Source organism: Tachysurus fulvidraco, chromosome 23, assembly GCF_022655615.1.
Source record: "Tachysurus fulvidraco isolate hzauxx_2018 chromosome 23, HZAU_PFXX_2.0, whole genome shotgun sequence".
NCBI classification, from domain to species: Eukaryota; Metazoa; Chordata; class Actinopteri; order Siluriformes; family Bagridae; genus Tachysurus; species Tachysurus fulvidraco.
Window position 1 is genome coordinate 12763543 of NC_062540.1, and position 27264 is coordinate 12790806.

General features: G+C 38.8%; 1 protein-coding gene across 3 annotated transcripts in view; it reads right to left on the minus strand.

Annotated features, from left to right (window-relative positions):
• Positions 1-240: 240 nt before the first annotated feature.
• Positions 241-27264, minus strand: part of pax7b (paired box 7b) — a 42888-nt gene continuing 15864 nt past the window's right edge. For 2 of the 3 annotated variants that reach the window (XM_027170274.2, XM_027170273.2), the window contains exons 5-9: positions 24130-24329; positions 17587-17752; positions 17303-17499; positions 4865-5114; positions 243-2407 (exon numbers count right to left, since the gene is read on the minus strand). In XM_027170274.2, the coding sequence (XP_027026075.1) occupies positions 2292-2407; positions 4865-5114; positions 17303-17499; positions 17587-17752; positions 24130-24329 (929 nt within the window). In that variant the 3' untranslated portion in view covers positions 243-2291. Of the gene's footprint in view, positions 2408-4239; positions 4286-4864; positions 5115-17302; positions 17500-17586; positions 17753-24129; positions 24330-27264 lie in introns of all 3 variants that reach the window. The other variant, XM_047807623.1, reaches the window with a different exon arrangement.

Sequence of the window (27264 nt, forward strand, 5' to 3'; positions counted from 1 at the left end):
CGGCAGTATGTATGTATGATACATGCCAATAAATATTTCACCCCTTAAAAATGACTGAATAGAAACATCAGTGATTAAAACATGTATGTAGGCTGTATCAGCTCTGCATGTGCTCAGAAAAATATGTAATGATATTTTAGTATGGAAAATTGCCCTTTTTTTTAAACTATGGCTTATGTATTTTTGGCTAATGAGAGCCACATGATTGCAAAAGAATTCACAAAGAATTGTCATCCAGGTTTCAAAACTTTAATCAATAACAGTGCTACAGTAAAGACACCAACAGGCTGAATGTAGGAAAACCAATACAAGTTCTTATTATGCTATTGTTTCATACAGCAGAATAAATTATGCCATGATAATATACATACATGCTGAACAGAAAGGTAAAGCAAATTACAGTTGCTGAAGAAAGACCTATATAGGAATGTGATAGGGGAAAAACTGAAGCTAGGAGATCATTTTGGAACTCAAATAGTGCTTTAAATATCCAAAAGGTAGACTGTGTTAGAAATGAATACTACACACTAAAAACTTTTTACACTCCTTCTTGATATTTTATTTATTTTTGTATTTTTTTCTTAACAAAATATGTGAAGTGTTAAATGAAATGTTATCAGTCCTTGGGGGCACATGGTCACGTGCCTGAGTGAGTGTACAGTATCTTGATTTCTGTTTGTCCTGCCATCTATTCTCAATTTCTGACTCCTGTTAAAATGGTTCTAGGAAACCACCACCATCATTTAACCTCATTATGATGTTCAGATTGAATGATATATCTATACACCCAAAAATGTGAAATGGGATGCCAAACAAGAGAGAAATGACATAGGTCCTGGACAGCAGATGAACATTATTCTTGGCTCATCATGTATTTAGAGGTCTTTTTGTTAATGGAATGATTTGTGATGAATAAGACACTCCATTAAGAAGAGATGATGGGCACAGTAAATTCAAACCACTAATTATTTATATAAAGCAAAATTGCTTTCTTTACATTCTTTACATTACATACTTGATGCAGTCGAAAGAAGAAATTTATCTAAAGAAGGGAAACAGAATGCATTATATTAAAACGTATGCATTATTAACGTCTAGTCGCTCCACCCACACTTTACAGGGACCAATTATCAGCAAGTGCTATGACATTATTTTAGCTCAAAATATTTGTTTTTAATTGGAATACGCACCACTAGAATGCCCCAGCAAAGGCTATTTTACATTTATGACAGCATTTTAAAAGAAAATCGTGAGGTAATCATTTCATTTGTGAAGTATCAAGACTGCATACAAGAAAAAGAAAGAAAAGTGCAAGACGTATGTGGAATGCTAAGTAATACACTGTGAAGGTCCCATGACATAATTAAGGAATGTTCTGAAATGTAGTACCAAAAAAGAAAGGAACCATAGTGACTGGAATATCATAGTGGTAATAGTTCAATCAAATTAGCCTTTTCACTAATAAACTTGGTGTGATATTTCAGGAATGCCGAGTTATCTTTTCTCTTCAGGAAATATCACAAATAATACTGATAACTGTCTCTCTCTAAAACTTGCCCATGGTGTAGATCAAGGGGTCGCTTTAGGACTGTTTTCATTTCCAACTGTTGTAGTTTTTCCCAGTGGATAATCCATGTGGGAACAAAGGGGCAAGGATTGGAAACTCTAGGTGTCCTTATTGGCCAGACCCACCCAGAATACTCTGCTGAGCCAGACACCCCACTGACAGGTCCAAATCTCTCTGAGAGTCAAACTCAGATTAAAAGGTCACATAACCTGCACTGCGGGCAACTTGAACTGCCACCCGCCTCTCTGTGTATAGGAAACTGGCTGAGAAACCAAAAAAGACAAATATAAGATGTAAACAAAACATTCTAACAATAATAACTGCAACAGTAATAGAAACAACCACAATCATTATATCAAATATAAATGTAATACCATCATTTTAAATCCTATTATACATTAACTTGGTCCAAACCATGTCTGAATGGGACCGTGGCCTGTGTGTTAACATTGCCTGCTGTGATGCTTGCTTTCTCCTCCAGAATCCTGAAAGAGTCTCTTTGTGGAAATGATCACTGGAGGACGAGAAATGGGATGGATGAGGAAGAGAGTCGAGAAGCGGCACTATAGTGTCTGTTTATTAAATGGCTTTTGTATTCACTCAGCCATAGGTTAGGGATCTAAGGCTGTCTTTGAATTTTGCTACTTCTCTTTTCTCTCGCACAGCACAGTGGATGGAAGGATGCTGGTGAAAGAGAGAAGTGATGTTCCACAGGACTAGTTTGTCAATAAGCTTGGCCTGTCTCCACTTGTAGCAGTCCCAAGACGGCTGAGTGCTCCCCAAGTTTCATCCTCCTTTGTGTGGACAAGCTGACGTTCTTGGCCAGGTAGTCTACAGCAGCTGCAGGAAAAAACAGAATAACAAAAATGACTTTAGGATACAAATTCTGTTCCATAAGGTGCATTTGAGATGAACTTGAGTCCTACTATCTAGCAATTATTCAGAGCATCTCTTGGCTACTAATATGCAGCTGAAGGCTGTTTGAGGAAATAAATGAGCCACCTGTTCCCTGCTGTCTTTCACTCCTGTCATACCTGGTTTTCCTCTGTGCATCACTTATTATTTCTGTCATCTCTGCATTCTGTGTTCCACACTCCATCATCTAGCATCAGATCTGAACATACTAGTCATGTGGTGATATAGATCGTCATTACTTTTAATGTCACCACAGAAAAATGTGTATGCCTTTTCAAAGCAAGCAGATTTTGCCGATTTATCTTAAGTAAACTGCTAAAAAATAACAACCCCATGTTATTTAAAGAGCAGCATGGTGACACCATGGGTCCCAGAGTGCTTCACTACACAATTTCTTCCAGTGTTTGATTCTCAGCTTGGCGTACTGTCTGTGTTCTCCGGCTTCCTCTTACCTCCCAAAACCTATTGCTTTATTGGTCAGACTACTGTCACAAAGTTTGATTGAGTGTTGCACTATACCCATTCTTGTTTTTTGTTTTTTTTTACTGTTCCAGAATAGAGAGTTTACCATAATTGATTGATTTGAATGAATGAATGTATAAATGAATGGATGAATGAATGAATGAATGAATGAATGGATGGATGAATGAATGAATGAATGAATGGATGGATGGATGGATGGATGGATGGATGGATGGATGGATGGATGGATGGATGGATGGATTTGGATAAAAACTCCCACAGCAAGTGCAAAAAAGCAAAGAAGGGAGATATTTCTAACAGGTACATTAGTTGACCTGATACATCCGACCTGGTGTGAGTATCACAGCATCGGAGAGCACAGGCTCTTTGGGTTGGTTTGCAGAAGTGCTTTGATTCCATTCCTTTATCAGGATCATGTGTGAGGACTAACCTGAACACCCAGGCAGGGTCAAAAATATTCACCCGCTGCCTTTAACTGGTGCATTGATCTGGCTTAAACTTCATACGGTTTCAATTTAAATGCACAAGTTAAAAGGATTAAAAACATTGTTTCTGCTTAAAAAGGCAAGGGAATAGGGCAAAAGGTTTTGAGGACAAACCAAGGGCAGAGTTCTGCTAGTACAGCATAGGGACAAAACTAAGGAAACACAAACTAACCCCTTCTACCTGCTTCCCATTTAAAATGGAATAGCTACCCAGGACACCCTCAGTGTTTAACCAATGGCTAAAGTGAAAATGGGTATTATTAAGTTAGCACAAGGCTGGGCGAGAGTGTACATTTAATGTAATTCTTTACACAAAAAGCAGCAGTCAAGGCCTGTATTAAAAAAAAATAAGATGAAAGTAGTGAAAATGGTATTTTTTTTGAGCCATTAAAAAGTTTATAAACAATAATTACTAAATCAGAATGACATCTGTAATCACAAAGGCATCTGGACCAGAAAAAACACAAGCCATCATTATTAATGATAAAAAAAAAAACCCTCTTCCATTTTTATTTGAATTACCATGTTGGTATTATCTGTTGGCCTGTCAGGTGTGTCAGATGCATGGCAGGTCCTTTGATATCACTGACTGTTGGAGAAGGTAATTTTCACCTTTCCTGCTTCCTTTGTGGTGTGTAGCAGCAGCAGGGTAGGGCGGAGAGATGTTGGACGTTGCCAGGCATCTGTCAGTGTGACGGTAAGTGAGGTTTAACACGCGCTAGCGTGTGTTAGCATGCGGAGAACTGAGCCTGTCATGAGCAGGCAGTGTGCACGGTAGCAGGCACATACCTGTGGGTGGGCCAACTGTCCTTACTGCAGATGCTTAGCCTGACAGCTGGCAAAGTAATCGCAAACGATTTAACTCTATACTCTCTTCTCGCCTCTCTTGTCGGAACCCTTTCACTCTCTGTCATCATAGGTTTGCTCTTTAAATCTGCCTCAAATATATACTTTGCCTCACCTTTTCCTACAAGACATGCTCTATCTGGCTCTCCCAGTCATGGAGTGCACATGAAACACACTCATCTCCCTGCAGCATGCACCGTCTAAGCCTCCATCTTTCCAAGTACATTTTTATAAATCAGACAGGTATTCTCTGACACATATTAACTCCATTTTTGACAAAAACCTTTAAATTAAATTTTTAATACCTTTATTTATATTAGAATAATTTTGACCTCTGAGTATGAGTATGTGCAAGAAGATCATCCTTTAAGAAAGGATTGAAAACCTCGGATGTTCTGTCTGTGTGCTTTTAATCATTTTGGTTACATTGCTATGCATTTGTATGAGGATAATATATATTAGATATTTCAAAAGGAGTCTTTAATAAACCAAAAGCAACCGCCTGGGTCAATGGGGCATCCACTACTAAAAATCTGATGATTATGGGTTTGGGTGGTGTTGTACTCACTCTGGCCATACTGGCTGTACTGGTAGCCAGCTGTAACTGGGTCCACATTGTAGCTGGTGGAGCTGTAGGTGGGAGGGCAGTAGGATTGAGATGAAGCCAGGCTTTCTGCTGTCTTGATGGGCTCTGAGCGTTGACTACAGCTTCCTGAGATAGGGTTGGAAGCCTCAAGTCCATTGTGCAAGGGTGAGATGGAGAAGTCGTGTTGCGGCTGAGGAGCCAAGGCGCTTGGGTTGCTCAGGATGCTCATAACCTGCAGAAACAGATGTAACTTACAATCAACAGAGCACTTTATTTCTAGTTATTCACTGGGTATTACAACAAGCACACAAGGTACAAGGACTCATCATCGGAAATGGTTAAGTGAAGGCCCAACAGCATCTATTCAGGGCATCCCGAGGGAGTGTTTAGTAGCTTAAAAACAGCTGTCAGAGTAAATAACATGAAGGGGTAATATGGAGAGTGGTAAGAAGGGACCAGAAAGACAAACAGACATAGTCCAGGTTTGTGTGACCTCAGGCTAACTGCATAATAACCTCTGAGGAAGGCTTTAATCAGAGGCCTCCAGTCATCCCACAGCGTCAGACCTCATGAATGATTAAAATGTTTCAAATAATAGATGCTCACATTAAACATCCCCGGAGACCAATGGCAGGTAGGAGTATTGGTCTCAGAATGCAGGCTATCATTTGGGTTTAACTTAATATTAGTCACAAATCAAATTCAACAGGTTCAACTGATCACAATTTTAACCTGATATCACCCCAGCTTCAAACCAAAGGGGAAAAATAATACCACAAGCACATTTTCAAAATGTCAGGAGAACCTGGCTAGAAGGTCTATGTGTAGAATAAATGGTAAAAATGGATAAGGGAAGAGACGAGAGATAGAAAGGAAGGAGGTGGGGGGAGGAAAGTGCACATTGAGAGACACAGAGAAAGAGAATAGAGCTACTTGTAGAAGCTGCTCTGTCTGCCACATGCTCCCCATCCACAGGCTGACACAAAGCATCCTCCTGAACATCAGGTTCTCGTTGCGTCTCGCTACGCCCCACTGGCCTTTGGCCATCTCAGACCCCAGCCTGCTAAACCAATTAGCCCTTCACAGGGCTGCAGAGAGCAAAACCAGGCCCACATGCACAGCTCTGACAACATCCATGGGCTATTTGCTAAAGGTTCACACAACCTGCAAGTGCATAAACTAATTTTGAAAACTCAGCCACTTCTGTGTGCTAGGCAAACCAGTGGGCATATGGAAAGGTTAATACAAGTCCTAAAACTATAAGTGAATTTAGCTTAATATCCTCCACCCAAGGGTTCTTGGAAAACTCGCATCACAACATAAATTATATTAAAAACATAAAGCAAAAAGTGAGTTCCTATGCAGGTGATATGTGCACAGAGAAAGGAGGAGTGTGTGACCGATTGAGGGTCTCGGTTTCACTAGCATTGACATTAGTGTGACCCTAAGCATGGTGCTGTAAGGTCATGCCCACTCATCTGATCACCCACCTCATAGGGGAGAACAACAAACAGATGAGGGAGAAAATGACTGAGAATGGATTTTGTATGTTTGTTGTTCTAAATAATGTTTGCATATATTTCAAATACATATATAATTCCACTAAAAAATCCTACTGCCATTATGAACTTCAGGTAAATTCATTTTAGTTTTAAAGTTGCTTATATTTTTTTCACAGGATATCAACTATAATAAAGTCATGACACTTCATAATCCCCTGTGTTCCCTTAAACCTACATTTGGGTGTAATTGGGGGTAATTTTGGGTAATAGCAAAGCAGCAGCATGCGTATTCTCAAACTCACGGCAGGAGTGGAGTTTTAATCAGATGAGCGAAGGCTGAAGCACAACGGGTGTCGGGGCAGAATGCCGGGGTGAGAGCTGAGGGAGAGCACCGGGCGTCTGACACCTCTATTCAGTCCTGCGCTTAAGCAGCCTGTAACCTCGGTGATGGCATTATGTTTCCGAGAGGCAAATTATTCAAATCTTCAAATTTAGCATAACCTTATTGACATCAATTAAAGTTGCAAAGGGAATATTCCGGCATGGCAAGAGGTAGCAGGCAACTTTGAGCAGGCTCAGAACAGGGTAAGGGGGAGGCTGTCAGCCCAGTCTTCTCATCATGCCCAGTGTGATGATGCCAGCGTGTCATGGGGCACAAAGCCAACCAGCTGAATTTAGCAAAGTCAATAAATAAGCTGCCCAAATACCCTGAAAAACAAACCTATAAGCCTTAAAAACAAATTAACAGAATCAGCAAGTCAGGCTCTGTTAGGTTTATTGTTTATTTTGGCTAAAGTCCAAACTGCCTAATGCAGAAAAAATCTCTAAAATAATTACAAGAATTAATTTATTTTACCTTCTGATATTAAATGAATGTAATTATGGTAGAAAAACAGTATTATACATAGAATTTGGGTCTAGACTATAAGATTCTTTGAGTACTGGGAGTGAACAAGGTCAAAAGCTTGTCCAGGCTGGAGGTTATAATCTATTACTTCCTGCTGTACTACCTTCACTAAGTTAAAATCAATATTCTTTCCACATGTGTAACCTTTGTGTATCTGATATGGTGGTGGAAGGAAACAGGAGCATTTGCCAATCATCCTGGATGACAAACATCCCCAGGCAGTAGAGATCTCAAACACTATGAGCACTAGATGACAACTTAGAGCGCACATATGTCTCTCTCTCTCTCTCTCTCTCTCTCTCTCTCTCTCTCTCTCTCTCTCTCTCTCTCTCTCTCTTTCTCTCTCTCTCTCTCTCTTTCTCTCTTTCTCTCTTTCTCTCTGCAGTAGCTGGGATTCCACCTCTTTCATTTGGAGAACTGCAGAAGTAGATAATGCCAAGCAGGATCCAGTTTAAAAGACATAGCCTCAGGCATCCCTCTTCTCTTTCCTTTTACAGAAAGATTTCTTCAGAAATAACAATAAAACAATAATTAATTCATTCAACTCAAGGCTGCAGCTTTGTAAAATGTAAAATTGGAAATTCATACAATGTGCATCCTTTCAGATAAATGAATGGTGTGCACAATTTTAATTTCCTTAACTGTCAAATTATAATTTTTGTTCAAATAAGTGTTTTACGCAGGTTTACTTCTTGTTGAATTTTATTATGTGTAACATAGACAGGCTCGGGCTTAATGGCACGTGACTGATACGACAATGTTTCATTAGTTCCTTCTCTCCAAAATGAGTGGAATATTAACTGGAAGGAAAGCTTCCCATGTTAAAGCACATGCTTTCTTTATTCCAATATTTTAAAACTGCAGTGCAGAAAATATATATATATATATAAAAGAAAACTCATATTAGTTATCTTCCTTAAGGCAGAATTTATAAAAAAAAAAAAAATTGTTTCCAAATGTTTGCACCAACTGGGCACTTTGAATAAATGACGAACAAATGGTCTAACTATGTAGGAGCTTTGTAGCAGGAGTGGGTAAGAACCCTGCTGAGCTCAATGCTACAATGGCATTAATGATAATAAAGAAGGCCCTCAGCATCCTCACAATCGGCCTGTCCACCTGCTCTATGTCTCCTTGCACTCAGGCAGAGGACGGAGACAGTGAGAAGAAAAGCCTTGAGGGGAGAAGAGGGGGAGACAAAAACTCAAGAAGGACTGTGCTTGCCCCAGGGCATGCCTGCCTGCAGAGCAGATAGGACTTCTCTCAGTTAACTCTTCAGCACACACACACACACACACACACACACACACACACACACACACACACACACACACACACACACACACACACACACACACACGCACGCACACACACACAGAGTGGATTTGCAGGAGTGTAGGAGTAGGCTCACATTTCACTCAGATGATGTTGTGAAGCCAAGCAAGGGTCATCTGTACAAAGAGCAGCCTTAAGCAGCACACAAGGTGTGAGAAGGTTATCTCCACAGCACAGGGCTCTATCCTCCCTTTATCCACATCCAGACACTTTACACCACACCCACACAGACTGCTGTTCACTACTGAGTGTGTGGAATGATCATTTTCAGTATAAATATATTTGAAAAAATGACACACCTCCCCAAAGATATGGGATTTGTCGGATTAGGAGGCCTGACACATTGTGCTCCTGAGAGACACAAACACGAGAACATCTCTCTCACACACAGCGACATTTCATTTTTCTGCAGGAATATCTGATGCAATGCAGCTGTAATTAAAGCAGAAAATAATGCCATTCTCCAGCAGGCAGATGCATTTCAGAGAGCACCCATAATCCTTCTGCAAATCCCAACACCCCCATCTATCAGCAAATTATGGCAACTGGAAGGACTGTATGCAAACAAACACATTTCTGGCCAGGAAATTTAAGATTCTGATGCAATTGCTGTCTGATTTGAGAAACTGTGAGAGGTCATTAAACATCATTCAGTATTCAAACATCATGAAAATGTTTAGATTGGAATGTGGATTAATAAACTTCCACTTAGCATTAGTCTGATTTAAATGTCAAGATAATATTACCGACCCATAGCAGCTAAGCTGACCATATTGACCTTATATTGGACTCAATCAATGTGTGTTTGAAAGAAAGAAAGAAAGAAAGAAAGAAAGAAAGAAAGAAAGAAAGAAAGAAAGAAAGAAAGAAAGAAAGAATCAGGTGATAATTTTAGAGTGTAAATACACTTTCATACATTCAATTAACTGATTAACCATGACTGCAGGTAATTATTAAATCTATCCTCTATCTCGCTTTCCTCTTTCTCCAAGTCAATATTTCCTTTCCACTCTCTTCCTCTAATTTCTCTCTCTCCCTCTGTGGTAGGGATCAGATGACAGAGATGATTTCTTCCCCTATCCGTGTGTCATTGCATTAATGGGCCACTGCACATTAATTGAAAGTGAAAAGGGGCATCAGCCAAAAAAAACCTGTGAGGGGAACAGGGGTGATACAGGAGGAAAGGGGGAGAACGGCTGGTCTATGAAATAGACAAGAAGGAAATACAATGAGCGGAGGGGGAGGAAAAGAGGAGAGAGTCGCTTAGGGAGACTTTAATTGTTTCAAATTAGGTATGTGATTGACAGTGACAGAAAGTGGGCACTGACAAGCTGGGCCCTGATGAGAACGATTAGCATGCAGCCAAACAAGCTGTCACTTTTAGCAACACGTTAGCTATGGGAAATACTGGGCATATGGCTCTTTTAACCCTGTATGCTAACACAGACTACTAACGGACTCCTTAATCCATGATTGATGGATGAGGAAAGACTGGGTGGCCAAACAAGAGGGCATAACTCATAGCAACTAGATGTGACTTATATTACTGCATGGGATGAAAAGTGATATTTTTATTAGATATTTTAAATCTCTACAAAAACCTGCAAATTTCTAGCGATTAGAATAAAATTTTATCATGTTTCCCTACAGGCATTTATAATGTTCTGTCAATGAATTTCTTAAACAGCTATGTATGCTATGTAGCAGATTGTAAGCATATTAATAAAGGATTTATATCAGGTGATAGAGTATATTAAAATGAACATCTTTTTCTTTTAAACCCAGCATAGAACACACTGCAAACATCATCTTACCAGCAACAGCACTCCCTAAATATCTTAAAGTGCCACGAGGGCTCTCGCTAACCAAAGGTTAATGTACCCTATTGGGTTGATGTGCAGCACCAGATCGCACTGCAATCCGATTACTTTTTCCAATATGTTTGCAGCAGTGTGGGATGAATTCAGGCAGAGGAACAAACATCCCCCTCTGACCTCCAAGCCGCTTCGGTCTGTCTGCTTCGCACAGCCGCCTCCCCTAAATTAAACGATTGCTTAAAATGATTTCATAAGAGTGGATGGGAGGGCAAGGCACGGTAACTGGCTCGAAGAATAACGCAAGGTGGAGGCAGGAGTCAGTGGGTGGTGGGTGGGTTGGATGGGGGAGGTCGGGGGGGGGTGTTTTCTATAAACAGCAGGCAGCAGGCACAGTGAAGAATGTCAGGTCAAATTGTTCTTGACAGTGTTAATATCGGCACCTCATAGAGATAATTACATGTAAATAAACAGTGAAATAACTCTCAGCTGGAGACCGGGAGCGAGAGCAGAACAGTTAGCGGAGGCCAGATGGGGACTCCAGCAGTGCTTAGTGTGGAAAAAGAGAGATAGTACAGCTCAAGCGTGTAGAATACAAACCTATTGTAGCAATATACAAATAATTATTAAAAAAATCACAAGCAATGCAATAAAGCATCTAAATCCAGTCAGCAAGACTGAAACAAAGAACAGCAGAAGATAGTAGGGAAAAGTTAGTGGTTTTTGAGGTTGTAATAACAATCACAGATTCATGCCTGTCACAACGGTATCTGGAACGAACTCATCACATACAGACTGAACCAACGTTCCACATGGTGACATGCACACGTCTGTAATTGTAAAAGTGCTTTCCTACTGTTCAGTGACCCCACAAACTACCCCAACAAAATAAACATACAACCTTCTCATTATTATTTACAGACATACTGACTCTCACTGTATTTGTACAATGATGATAAAGGCATACATCTTTTACCTCATATTACATTCTTGACATTATTAACTCATCGTGTGTTTAACGTTATATTCAGACACATTCAAATATTTACTGAGCTCCTGTAATTAGCAGGAAAATTTGACAACTGAAATCTAGGAAGAGAAATCGGTCTATTGTAACTTTATAGTATCCAAGATGCAAACTGTATAGACATATGAATATATATTACTTATTTAACTCGATAGTATTGTACATATGGAAAATAGCATTCCGTCGTGTGAAAAAACTTGAATGCATTGAAATGTAGGTAAGCATTCAGGAAGATTAGTAACTGTGATCCTGTGCCTTTTAATAGGTGACAGCTTTGAATCTCATAGTCACTTCCTAATGTACGTGACATGTAATATGCATCTCCTAGGATTTGGTGTAAATCATATTGGCCACTTGTATGAGATAAATATAAATTGCATTCTCATATATTTTTTATTTATCAGGATGCAACAGCTCACTTTGTGCAGGAAATATCTCTCACCCACAACAAACACTCTTGAATTTAAATAGTGGTTTTATTGTCTGCTTTGGCCTTTCATCTACAGTATGCATGGGGAATAATGCACTCTCTCTGGGAAGAGATGGAGAGAGCGAGTGATAGAGAGAGAGAGAGAGAGAGAGAGAGAGAGAGAGAGAGAGAGAGAGAGAGAGAGAGAGAGAGAGAGAGAGAGAGAGAATAAAAGGGCAACTAGAGAAGGAAGTGAGAGGACAAACCATGAGGTAATATTTTAAAAAACAAAAAGTGGAAAAGTGGAAATACTTTTATAATAACGGATGATCTAATAGGGAACAATGGTGGGTAGCAGGATAGTCGAGTTTGTAGCAGGAGAGTAGTGTTTGAGTACAAAATACAATGTTAGACACGAAGGAGACATGCCAGCACATGTCATTTATTTCAGCAGAATTCTTATCAGCAAATCTAAAAGTAAAAAGAGTTATTAAGACATCGAGAGAATTCTCACGAGAATGCTTACTGTGTCTTGCGACACACTGTATGTAGGTGCTTAATACACTGACATAGCCTTTATTCTACAGCTATAACATTACCACTGCAATAATTTAGACACAAGCATACCCGTTAAACTTCATCCACTAATAACGTCCACAGTGTCATTAAAATGCCTCTGCTATGAGTGAGGAGCACAGGAAGATCTGAGAACTCTACTATCTGTGATTAATATATGCATGGATGCATACAATTCCACTCAGTTCAAGTAAAGACATATAAAGAATTAGTGTGTGTAGGAGAGGGAGGGAATAAATTTGTGTAGAAAACATTTTGCCAGTGGGCATGATTTAAATTCCCTGAATTTTTTTTTTTGGCATCTTCCAAGCAGGTCTCATCTCTTTTATTTCTAAAGCTGCTTACTTTTTAATTCTTGCCAAATTGAAACAGCATCCATATTTAAGAAACATTTTAATTAATGAGCATTTTCCTTGAGTGATGTAAATATGTGCATCTATTACACCTTTTAATTAGTTTGATGAAAAACAGTGCCAGCTTTGTGGTGAGAAGTTTACAACATCACTACATAGAGACAAACTCACATACAGGTGCACTATGTCTCATAAAAAAGAAGGGTGCTCCAACAGGAACGACCAAAACTCAATCATATTTCTTTTTCTCCTCACACCCCAACCCCCACCACATAACAGTTTCATTTTTGGCAACCCCTGTGCGGGCTTCTTAAATATAATTCATCCAGTTTAAAGTGGCAGCAGTGCTAATGGGAGAGGCGAGCAAGGTTTGAGTCCCCCCTCCCTTATCTCTAGCTGACAGTTGTCAGGAATCACTGGAGAGGCCTGGGCTAGTGTGTGTGCGGCTCAGGCGCCGAGGCCTGGGGATACAGATCAAAGGCAGCGCGGGTGAACGCTGCTCTGCCTCTGATCCCCCAGCGCTGAAACCCAGCCTAGGCACTCTCCCTTCCCAACATCAAATGCTAGCCAGAGTTCCTTCATTCCAAAACACAAATCTTCCTACTGCAAAATTACATTCTCTTTCACCGCATCCTTCGTTTCCTTCCACATCTACTGCAAGTCTATATGTATGTTCAGTCGGGGTTTTTTTTCATATGACAGGTTGCTTTTCTGTACGGTGGCTATAAATGTTTCTGAGAGCAAGAGGTTTAACTGCATAAAATGTGGATGACTTGCAGCATTCATTTCACACTTTTTACATATTATATTACACCAAACATTGAATTTCTATTCTAAGTTCTAATTGGGTAAGAGGTTAAAGGTTAGCACCCAATAACACTGGGTACTTTCAGAGAGGCTCCAAATTATAAAACAGAAATTTTAGTAACGAGACCATAACCATAAATTTCAAGTCAGTCTTTTTGACAGAGGTGGTCAGTTCTAGTCTGAAGACTAAACTTAAAACAATATTGTGGCAGTATTGAAGAAAATATTAAGAGCAATTCAAGAGTGTGGGTCATACCATGTTTTCCAGAAATGCAGTGAGAAAGTGCATACTTGGCAAAGACTAAGTGCTATGTGTGAGCTGATAGCATGCACCTGTTGGTGTAGTGAGCCCAGTAGGATTAGGTTACAGCCTGGCAAACCGCCACCTCTTTACCAAGGAGCAGGCGTTTCCCTCCATTCCACCCCGCTAACAAAGTGGTCTGTCTGCACCTCAATGAGAAAGTGTTGCCCATCTGTGTTTCAACATGGACGTTCTCTGTGGCAAGAAGGTCTGAACAAGACACGTCCCTTGTTCCAGTAACCACAGGAATGAGGATATCAGCTACTTAATAGCATGAGTCCAGAGAAGTGTTTAATCCGTTAAAGTATCTTTCAGATGTGTCAAAACCATTTCTATTTTCATGGGGAAACGTTGTGAAATCGGTCTGACACTTTTTGTTACTTGAACAAGAACAAGGACTAATTTATCAAGATATTGCCAAGAATAAACAGAAAACGAAAAAAAAGACCAAACAGATGACTATTTAAATGAGAAGCTTGAGTAAATGAGTGCAGAAATATAATGAATGCTTACTGGACCTAGCAATAAAACAGCTAACATCCTAACCTGCTCTCCGGCGTGTATAAAGGTGACCATAATTTTGGATCAAGATCCGAAAAGATCTATTGTGACTTTGAAATTGTTCAGTAAAAAGGCAGTAAAGGTTTCAGTGGAAACAGTGAATAAAATGGCATCAACTAGTAAATACAACTGAAAACTGTTGCTGAAGGTGAACATTCAACAACCGTGATGCTTGTGCATCAGTCTGAATTGTGAGGAAGAACAGCAGAGCAGCTGTTACTCATTTGTTAATGTCAATGCAAGATACATTCAGATTATCACCAAGAGCAATCTTTTTATAGCTTCATAAACATGGATTTAGTAGTAGAGCTGCAGTATATAAAACCTTCACTCAAAATAAGAATGTATATTTGATGAAAACTCCATAAGCGCTGGCCTACAGAGATAATGTGATTATGGTTAGATGAGACATCCTTAACCATGTTCTTGAAAAATACACATCTGGCCAAAAATGGTGGGAGAAGGATAAAGTTGGATCTGATGTACAGTATGTTAAGTAATGGAGCATTTTGCCTGCATGCTTTAGGTCCTCCGGTCTCCTTTAAGGAAAAACACTCCAAATCAATACAAAGCTATTCTGACAGTTCACCTCCATCCTTTAATAAACCATCTCTATTCTGATTAGATATCAGAGTGGTTAGAACACAAGGGATCACTGACCCTAGCCTGAACGTGACCCCAACTGAATACCAATGGGATATTTCACAGCATCCAAACAAGTAAAGGAGGCAGTTCATGTCTCTAATGCAGTTCCAGAGATGCCAAGGTGCAGCCTAATACATCACTAAGAGACATCATGATTGTATGATTATTTTAAGAGACTATTCATTATTCCTTTCATTTGTCTGTACATCCCTAAAACAGAACTGTAAATGATTCTTGTTTATTCATCTTTGTCTTTTTATTTAATGTTAATAATAAATATTTCAATATTATTTGGCTTATTATAGTTATTTGGCATTTTAGGGCTGTTCAACATATAATTTGTCTATGATAAGGGCAATACATGTGGGATGTGGTAGCTCAGTGATTAAGGTGTTGGTCTACAGGTTGCAAGGTCCTGGGTTCAAACCTCAGGTCCACCAAGCTGCCACTGCTGGGCCCCTGAGCAAGGCCCAGTTGTAAGTCACTCTGGATAAGGCTGTTTACTAAATGCCGTAAATGTAAATACATGCTTTTGCAATTCTAAAACTTTAGAAGCTAACAATATGCTAATTCAAATTCAAAGGCAAGATCTGTGTTTTATTATGATTTTAAGATGCTTCCTTTATGTTTCGTAAATAATATCAATAATGTAGAAAATCAGATCATACAAAAATAAAGATGTTGTCTGTAAAGCTAAAAGGAACCGAGGTGTGTTGGTGTGTGATGGTTGGCTGAACTATGAGACTCCTGTCAAAGAGGACATAATTTTTCTCACAATAAGGACCTGATTGACTTGCCATATGTGCCATGTGCAAAAGGGTGAAAGGGTAAAAAGTGGAGGGAGGTAATATTCACAGCACAGAAAAACTTAAATCCAAGCTGAACAGAAATACTTATTTACTACTTTTGTACATCACATTTATCACAAGAATACTTAGCATCAGACTAGTTTTCAGTAGCGAAAATATGAAGTACAAGTTTATATTTACTGCAGTGATGAAATACTAATTAAATGTTTACCGCTGCCAGATTTATCATTTATTTTGTCTTTTAAATACTATACAAGAAAAAAAATCTGTAGTGACAATGAACACACGAGCAATATGACCTTCCAATCTGCTTTGAGATGTATCATGATGGTGTGGACTAAGCAAGTGACAATAAAATGTGTGAATCAGGGGGTAATTGCAGACAAATAAGGCAATGAATTTCATTTTCATTTCCTTATACACCATTTCAATCTTATTTTATGCTTATTAGACAGATCTTGCTGCTAATGGTGGGCAGAACTGCCCAGTGCTTGTGTGTAATTGTATATAATTTACTTTTTACTAGTGATTAGCATCAATATAATCCAATTTTGATTACTGAGGAATTAATCGTAATCAGAGAGCTTCTTTCAAATGAATAATGTTTGTGGCAGAAGTAGGATACAAAGCAGAACACATGAAAAATCCTCTTATGGAAAAAAACAACAACAAAATGAACACAAAGCAGGCCTCGGAAATTATATCTTGCTATTCAGTATAAAATAGAGGTAAAACCTATTGATGATGTACTGGCTTCATATGTATAAAGAGGCAAAAGCTCCTGGAAAACCCTACACAAGCAGCAGAGGCCTGCCCTCATCTCAGCCACACTGATTCATTTGTTACACTTAATTAAAGCATCTTGACTTTCTTAAACATATATTAACTCCGGAAAATTACTTGCATACAATTAGATGAATAGACTAATTAGTCTGGAGCGATTATTCCTTTTCTCCGTGAGCCATGGCGCTGTTCTTTCCCCAGCTTTCATTATGCAGCAGCGGATTTGTTCTCTGCAGGGTATCAACTATTGTTTCAAATTCAAGCTCTAAAGTCCTTCAAAGCAAATTATTATTGCTTTTTTTTAATTATGAAAGCATGTAAAATAGAAGAAAATTAATAACAGAAATCTTATCTTCACAACACCTAGATGGGAAAACACCAGGGAAAATCTTTTCCTATCTAACAACTCCTTCTTTAGAAAAAATCTCTTTCACACCCAAGAGACGCATTTAATCACAGCACAGACACAGCAGCACACAAAGCACACTCTCTTTATCATCACAGAGCTCTCGTAATTCCACTTGAGAAACTCCTTGACATCTGTCTATAGAGAGGAATATTTACACACTTTGGTCAATGACCCTTACTAACCTGTGGAGAGAGGCCATTGTTGACGGTGTTCATGGGGTTGCTGGATGCTGACTGGCTCATGAAAGTGTCAGTATAGCTGGAAAAGCTGTGCCGATTGGACGAGAGGCCGTAGGCGGAGCTGCTGTCACTGGAGAGGCTGCCTTGATGCATGCTGGAGGGGGGCAAAGGCTGCGGCCGGTGCACTGTGCTACTGCCATCTGCAGAAAACATTGATATCATTAGCACATTCCTTGCACAAATCATCAAACCAGCCTCGTATTACAGGGTTGATTTTAGAGACATACCCTGGGATAGTGTGGTAGCGCTGTAGCTCGGCTCAGGGAGCTGGTATGTTGGCAGAGTTGGCATGCCTGTCGCTGGAAAACCTCCTGGTAACAGGTGGTTGAATGCAGCAAGCTGATTGGCTCCAGCTTGTTTGCGCCATCTGGCTCGTCTATTGCTGAACCACACCTACAAAACAGGAATAACAAAAATACAAATTGAGCCACACATAGAAAACTCTATACCAACATATTCATATGTGCACTTCTCACTCTGCACTGATTTATTTAATAAACCAGCATTCTAGGAGTGAAATCGCTTTTTTTATTATTTGTTACACGATTTAAGGTTGCAAGGAAAAAAGATGACATGAAAATGAACTGATGTTTAAATAAAGGGTACAAATAAATTGAACACAAACTCACAGCTTCAATGGTTTAAGTTAGAAATTTAAAAAATAGTGTGCCGCTAATAACGTCTGTGGCAAGGGGACAAGGTCCTGCGGCTGTGTATGCAAAAGAGTGAATGACGTTGCCTTTGAGGGGCCATTCTTCAGACTTTAATACACTGGCAGCGCAGTTAATCTACTGTTGTTTTTCAAATGTGCTCGGCCATTGTGAATGGTGTTGAAAGAGAGGGACAATAGCCTCCCGATGAATCAGACACAAAGAGAGGGTGTCCCTTTTAAACAGCTCCTTCAGAATGATGCTTTCAGCCAAGACATCGATCAAGGAGCTCGAGCAGACATACTGTATGTGCACACACTCTTTATCTTCCTAGCAGCCTCTTGAAGCTTTGCATGCAAAAAAAAAACATTTTGTCTTCAAAGTCTTTAAAGCAATATACTGTGTTTTTAATGTAAAAAAAGAAGAAAAAATAGACAGTATGAGGACACATTAAAATAATTTCTGAGCTACCAAAACAAAATGAATCATGGACTTTAAGGAAAATAATAATAATAATAATAATAATAATAATAATAATAATAATAATAATAATAATAATAATAATAATAAGATAAATCATTGTTTAAAATAAATCATTGTTTAAAATAAAACAGTTAAATTCTAGGTTTAAATTAAACTACTGAGTGGACATGCAGGATGATTGACCTGTAATAAGCATGAGCCTAAATCCTAGAAACACCCAACTCCAGAGGCATAAATTAGTGTTATTAACCCACCAGGGAACTAATAGATGGTTATTATGTGTGCTTAGGAATTATCAGCCTAAATATCTTGACCTCACCACCAAGTCTGGACATCAAAAGAATTTCTAACTTTGCCATTTTCACCATAATACAGTATGTGCCTACTAATTAATAATCAACTATGCTGACTATATATTGTTTCTGCTACATATGATGTGTATTGGATTTCTAAAGTACATCATTGTTAACATTAACATTACCATTGTTTTTAAAATCTTTAAATTTCTTTCCATTTTGAAAGTTGAATATTTAAATACATAGTAAAGTGAATTCAGCAGTTTAAAAGAGAAGATAAGTATACTGTAGGTAACAAATATTCCTATTCGAGGGTTCTAATGATCGCCGTATAATCAACATTCCTTTAAATAGAACTGTAATAATAATAGCATCTGCTTTATCCTTGGTGCTTTTTCATCTACCATGTAGTCAAAAGTGTAGATACAATGTAAGAATGTATTTTCAGCTTACAATGTACGGCACCAAGTATTTTACAAAATAAAGTGTGAGTAAATGTCCGTAAACTTTAATGTTCAAAATGTCCCAAAACTACATATTTATTTATTTAATACTAGGTAATTGTTTTTTGTGTTCAATTAAATGAAACAAGTCATAATGAAAAAAAGGTCATTAATCATCCGGTGTCTTGTTCTGCTCCATTCTACACCAGTGTAGTAGTGCTTCACAGGTATAAGCCGTTCCAGTGCTAAACCCTTTACACAGAGCTACCACTCCCACTTACTCAGGTTTCATTTACTATACATGTTCTGGTAAGGAAGGATCTTTGTGATACTGAGGAGAGAGCCTTGGGCATTAGGATGTACATATCTCTGTATAAGAAGCTAGAATGACTGCCCCAGCACCTCAAAAGAAGCTTGACGGAAGTCAAATGAATGCCAAAGTCTGGACCCTGGTGACAAAGGCACCTTGAGCAGGGATTTTCTCTCTTTTGCTGTCTCTAATTCCCCCTCTCTTCATACAAGCGGCATACCATGCTCAGCATGGCTAAGAAGGAGGTCTGAGCTTGAGAGACATTTCACATTTCTCAGAATATTTCTGAGGAAAAAAGAGATCCGAAGCAGGACATTTATGAAGGGGTAAAGCTCTGATTGGAGAGGAAGAACCTGTTATCTGTCGTCATTGAGTATCAACAAAGTATAAGTGGAAAAATTCAATATACCTCAATTCATTGGCTGTGCAGAGCCACATGAGTGCAAAGACAAAAAGAAGGAAGGTAAATGGAAGACAAATCTGATTGTTCTGTACATTTCTACATCAGAGATGGGAATCAAAGCCAGCTGAGGTACGCTGGCCTGAGGAAAGCACCATCTACTCTCATCCTGTATCAATCAGCCAAGTCTTCCTATCAATTCTTCTCTCAATCTAACACACAAGCCAGTGGCTAGGGGTCTACATGTCTTTCCAGGATTGCTAAGGCACTGCAGCATGGCTTGGTAGGGGGTGAGTGGGCGGTGGGCAGTGAGGAGTAAAACCTAGCTAACGTGATTGAATTTCACAGCAAAAAAGAACATAGCGGTGGTTGAGAGGCGTAGAAAAGGTCCACATCAATCTCTCTGTGGCTGTGTGTAGTGGACTGGAGTGCTGCTGGCCTGGTCAGTACTGAGTGGATGTTAGAGAAAAGACAGATATTACTATTCAAGGTCCTGACGTCACAATGTGATAGAGTCTGATAAAAACTTCAGTAGGGTATTCGACCATTCCTATTTTACAGACAGACTGAATAATGCTTTACACACACACACACACACATACACACACACACACACACACACACACACACACACACACACACACACACACACACACACACACACACACACACACACACACACACACACACACCAAAAACACAGTACAACTCCAAGGCTTTCCTTTGTAGGATGTTCCCATTCGCCATGACTTGTTAGGATTAAACACAAGTCGATTGGCTCCAGATTTTCCTGCGACCAATTGTGGCTTGTGCGATATAATTCTCCAACACAGGAGCTTGCACTCATGACCTGGATGTCTTGTATCCGGAGTGGATCAAAGAGTGTAAGAACAGACAGGAGAAGTGAAAACAGCCCTGCGTCTGTCTCTGTAGAGCATATGGAGTGATATGGAGCCTTTTTTTTTTTCATTTTTCTATCCAGAATAATGGAGCATAAGGAAAATCAGGCACGCTTCTTGAATTAGATGCAAGTTAAGTTGCCATATATTAAAGCATACTATATAAAATCAATCCAACTTTTTCACAAATGGCACATTACAGGTTTTTTTACCTCATCAGAGAAAATACTTGGTCACTGTGATGGTCACTGTGATAAGAAAATTGTTAAAATGGATAGTAGTTTTATTTCGAATCTGTCAATCTCTCTTCCCTTTTCTGAAATAGTTGCAACATTGAATATTTATGTAGAGATGACACATGTATTTGGCTATATCACTGCTATACACATACAGGATCTACTGCATGCATGTATTTCTTTGTGTAATACTCAAATATTTCTATTTTCATATGATACTTTTCCCATACTGTATTTTACTTGAGATATTACTCATGCGTGACTACTGACCACTTTATATATCACTGAATTTTTATCATCTTCAGACTGACTTTAGAAAGACTTCAGTCACTACAGATGGATATTAGCTTAAATCTCCATCTGGTGGTAGTTGTGTAGTCATGTTTTTAGAGTATTGAGGGGAAACACAGGTAGCCATGTCATAAGACCCAAAACCCTGTGGTTAGTCAAATATAGATCACTTCCTATCATGTGTCCTTTGGGGCTATAAATCAGTTATATCATGAGAAAGAAAAATGACTCAGTGACAGTGGCTGATGATGAACACAAGATAAGAGAAGAAAACTTAAGCTAGAGGTCAAAACTCTGCCAAAACACTACCCCCCCTCACTCTATTACTACACCATGTCTGACTGTCTTTTTTGTAGGCTATACCCCCTCTATTCCAACCTTCTCCCGCTGTCTTGCTCCCTCTGACATCTGGATACTGTGTCAGCACAGCTGTGTTCAAGTGGGTTGACATTCAGGCCACGGGGTCTGCCAAAAGCCAAGAGGGTCAGACACCTTCCCCAGTACAAAAGGAGTGATTCTAGGAGTCTGGCGTACACACACAGCTTTTATTTTTTTAAAGATATGACTTTATAATGTTTAGTTAATTCTTCAAAATTATAAGACAAGACAAGGCTGATAATTATGATTAAATCATCATTTTCAACATGATTTTATTTACACAGAACAGAAAAGGCGGCTTGTTAGCACTAGGATGTTTGCGCACTTGTCTAATTTGCATCAGTTACCATAAAAACACAAAAGGACCACATGCATCTTGGAGAGCTTTTCAGTGAAAGGAAACTAGGCCAGATTTGGCAGGGAGATCAGCAGGGTCTGCTTTGATGCCAACTAGACTTTTGTCTATCAATAAATCAACACCAAAACTTTATTATTAAATACTGTGAGCCAAATATGAGATATATATACTTTATATTATATTAATGTACTACAATAGCAACCTGTATTATTTCATGTGAATACTACCTTATACTTGGAAAACACTAGAAAAAACAGTATTTCTGAGAGGGAAAAATATTTGTAAATGTTTTTGGAGACCCCAGTAGACTGTGTTGTCTGCAGTTGGAGTGGTGGCTATGCTGGGAAGTGATGAGCTTTAAAACGGAAATGTTAATCGGAAATCACAGTTCAGTCAAATCAACATGTGTATTTTAAGGCCAGATTGTTCAGAAATATAGTTTCGTTTTGAAAGTCAGTACAGCAGTGTTTAGGTCAGCTGGCTCGAGCAAACCACTAATGAATGCAGTGTCTCCTATTCATATCTTTATTTGTATCGGTTTTGAACACATTATCTGTTTATTCCAAGTAATGTATTCATATTTATTGTTTTCCTACACAGTATTGGGGGCATATTATACAATTATGACATCCCGAGTAAATAAAACCAATTTTCCATCATTCAATTTAAATCAAAAGTTGGTTAACTTAAACTCCAAAAACGTAAGCGATGTAATTAATTGTTATTGTATTGTATGTAAGAGAGGTAAAGAGGCAGAACATTCCTAAATATAATGGCAAAAAAGTGGGTTGGACTTATTTTTTGAAATTTTGCTTGAGAAATAAAAAAGGCAAATGATCGAAAGAGACAGCTGCAGTCTAACTGCAGTACAGTATGTGATAATCACAACAGTCTGAAACGTTCTTTTCCTACATGCTTGACATCACATACCATGAAATAAAATCCCTTTAACATCATAGTCTAGCAGATTATAGGAAACAGTGTACCGTCTAATAAATTTGTCAACTTTAATTATAAACTGTGGTAGGTTTTATGCTGTAGCTAAACTCATCGCTGTTTAGGTACAATGCAAAACCGTAGAGGTGTCAGAGAAATCTCACAACTGAGGTAAACTGACATGTTTTTGCCCTTTTCATTTAGAATTTTTTTCCACAAGCTCTTGATTGATAAATGTTGCTTGTGTGGAGGACTTCCCAGGAGAGCACGAGGGATCCACAGTGATATGCAGCAAATTTTATAAGGAGCAGCGGTGGGCTTGAAAGTGGTGGGAAGAAACAATCTTAGCCAAGTGAGAAATCCATCAGGAATGCACTCTTTCTCGTTTCATCCCCCTCCCCATATCCACCACAGCTGTTGCTATAACTCTACTGTAGTTTCCCTCTTCACTGTTTCAGTTATTTATGTGAGGAGGGGTTGTAGCACAGATGAGATTTAAGAGAGGTCTGTTTAGTGATGGTAAATGGTTCACTTGCATCATTAATGTTTAGGGGTAGACACAAAAAGCCCTTTCATAAAACAATGATGAGAGTCCATTGCAGCTTCTTTCTACCCAAAAATGATGGATGAAACCAACGTTTTAACTTTCTCCTTAAGGATCAGGGTTTCTTTTTTAAAATAGCATTCACGAGTGATTAAAGACATGGATGGTAATGAACAAAATTCCTGGCCATGTTTCTGTATTCTCAGCAGGTCACTGAGTTTTGATTGACAGTCCTAGTGGGTTTTACCACTATTTGTATTATTTAAGATGAATTTCAAATAATTTTTAATATTATACATGTTTAAAAAAATCTCAATAATAATTGAATATAAGATGCATATTTTATTTCAATATTTAAGGTAATATTCATTGAAAACGTCATTTCTATTCCTTTCCTAAGTGTTATGTTTAAATTTCCTTGTTTCTTTTTGAGAGTTGTGACACAAAATTAGTTTCTGTCTGTCTTGGTGCTTTCTGAATCTGATATTCTCAATGCAGGCATCAACACAGGATTAAAAGCCAGTGGTGGAAAGAGAGTTAGTGTACCTGTACTCGAGCCTCTGTGAGTTTAGTCCTCTGAGCCAGCTCCTCCCGGGTGTAGATGTCAGGGTAGTGCGTCCTTTCGAAGGCCTTCTCCAGCTCCTCCAGCTGCTCAGCGGTAAAGGTAGTTCTACTGCGTCTCTGCTTCCTCTTCAGCGGCAGGTCTGGTTCTGAGTCCACATCTGATCCGTCATCGACACGACTCCCTGTTATTTCCAGAAAGCGACAGAAATTAGTTTTAAGTTGAAAATCGAAATTTAAACCATACAGATTAACAGTCAGAAGCAACTAAAGTGTTTTAATCATAATAATTTCATGTCAGATTGCACCTCAGGGTGAGGATAGATGTTGTGTGAATGAGTGACAAGGAATTTAAAGTGATAATAACATGATTTTCAAGCAAAGTGTTTGCTTATTTATATGAAAAAAATCAAAGCTTCAGTAAAAGCAATTCTGTAGGAGGACAAATCCTTACTGGCCCCGAGGCCATGATGGAGTGCTGGGGGGGTTAATCTTAACAGACCACCTTAGCAAGTCACTATTGTTTCTACACTGAAACAAAACTGGAACTGCCTTAATATCCATAGTATTTTATTATGTGGTGTCTTTAAAGCAGGTGCATAATATCCTCCTTTGCGTTTAAAATGCAGACAGCAGATTATCTACAACACCACAGCTATCCATGTCTATTTCAGATAACACACTAGTGTTGTTTAGTGGCTCAGTGGAGGAATGTTTTCAAATTACAAGCGAATGAGATTAAATCCATTATCTAACAGAGGGCAAATATGTGTAGGTGATAACTGAAGCAGTAAATAGATGCTTGAAAAATAGTTATCTTATGTGAGCATATGTTTCAAATTTTTCTAAATGTTTTTGTAAATTTCATTCTACGTTTTTATGGTCGTTAACATAATGCATGTAAATCATTAACAATGGAAGGTAGCACTGTAAGTAAAATATCATTTGTATAAAATTAAAGAAAATCCATCCATGTCATACTTGGGGAGGTTTGTTGTTGGTATATTATTTTGTTTGTTTTATCTTGTTCAAAATTCTCATCAGGTCCACCAACAGTCCCCTCAAAGACAGATATAAGATAAAGCTATTTTTTGCTTTATTCTTTAAGTCACATCAAGAGCCTTCACCCATTCCGCATTAATGGAATGATAAAGATAGGCTCTAAGAGCTTTTCTGCCTTGAGTTTATTCCTTATTTATTTCCAGTTTGGGCAGCACTGGGCTGATCCTCTAAAAATCCCCCTGGCAGCATCAGGGGCCCATTGCTGCAGATGCAGGCCTTAATCCAGGCCATGACTTCCCCACAAATTTAAGCCATTCCACATTAGGGACGGCTGAACCCTGGCTCCTCATTGGCCAGTGCTGCCAGGGGCTTCCCAGCCGGCTTCCTCTGAGAAGGGGGCTGATTTTGGAGGAGATGGAACAGCCACTGTATAGCAAGTGACCCTGCTACTCCTCCAGTCTCCACTACTCAGCCCTGAGCCTAGATCTCATCACTCACACTCTCACTCTCTCATGATTGACACCTCCACTTCAATGACAGTTATTACTTTTATCGCTCTTTGTGGTGGTATTTGGTATGGAAAGGCCCAGCAGGAGGACGGTTCAGGTGGAGGGCTAGATGAGGCTTTATAGGAGATAGCTTTAGGCAATGTTATTGTAGAACGATAGAGTTTAATTAATCTGGGACATGAACTGATAGCTCTGACCCCCATCTGACCTGTTCAGTTCAACTCTTGTTGCAATGACAGATAGCTTTAGTGTCAGAATACATTCAAATGAAAGAAGTGAAAACCAGCAGAAGTTGTTTAAAGTGAGCTTTTTGAAATGTACAAATGTGTAAAATCCAGCCCTTCAGCCTGTCAGTATGAAATGGCCTGGCTGTTTTGGATAAATAAGCTGGAAAGGAATTTGTGAGGTATATCACTGTAATGATGACAGCAACTCATGTTCACTCGCGCTCTGATTCAAGACATGTGCTGCCAGAGGGGACAGCAAAGAGGTGGAGGTTGAGCAATACCACTAAATACAAATATCACTGGAAAACAAATGCTTATCATATGAAGAATAAGTGTGTTATAACTGTTAATTATAAAGGGATCTGACATTATAACTGTCAATTATAAAGGGAAATCACAAGCCATTAATCCATGCACTACGGCACACCGATATCTCTGGTTGAAATTCCCTGGCTAACTTGTAAAGTGTATAAAATTTACTGTAGTTACTACTCACAAATCTGTTACTAGTGTAAGAATGCATGGACATTGTAATTGTTACTACCTCAGAACATGTTTAGACAAATGGTAAGCAATTCCTTTAGAATTATTGCCAAAAGGAAATATAGATATAAAGCTATATACAGTGGGATTATTTTTTTTATATAAATGAAAAACTGGGATTGACAGGAAACTGGAAACATAAAAATTCAACCAAAGAAAGAAAATGTTCCATATCTTGAATATTTAGTATACAACTATTTTAGTAGGTACAAAAAGTGATAATCATTCCTTCTAATGAAGTGTGTGTTCACAAGACACACCAATGAACTTGACTAAAATGTGGATTCTATGCTTGCTCATGTGCATTGTCATTGAATTCATGTCAATCATTTATTTAAAGAATTCAAAACGGAAGTACGTACACTAACAGTCTTGGACTTTTGAACTTCAAACCCAGCCTAAATAAAAGTGCATTTCAAAAAAAAAAAAGCTTAAAGAAAGCAAAGCCTTCAAAGTGGCTCCAAATTCAGGCCAGCACCACAGTTTAATTAAACAAGGAATTACGGGATTATATAGAGACTCTCATTACAGACCACTTGAGGAGTCTTCTGGTGGCTGTCTTTTTGTCTCCCAGAGCTCACACTGCACAGTTCTCAACGGATTACATGTGGCCGTAGGACATGAGGCCGCATTAATTAAATCAATTCCTCTGCTTTTTCTCTTTACAAAGATTCCTTTTCCCCCAAGTACCACCTCCCCTGAAAGACCGGGGTAAAAATATACTCATAAACATACAGCGTTGTACATGTAGCAAACATCCCTTTATTGACTTTGACGGAAGATTGCGACAAAGCTGTTTGGCTTTAAGTCACCATAACAATACTCCAGGCCAGTGCAGA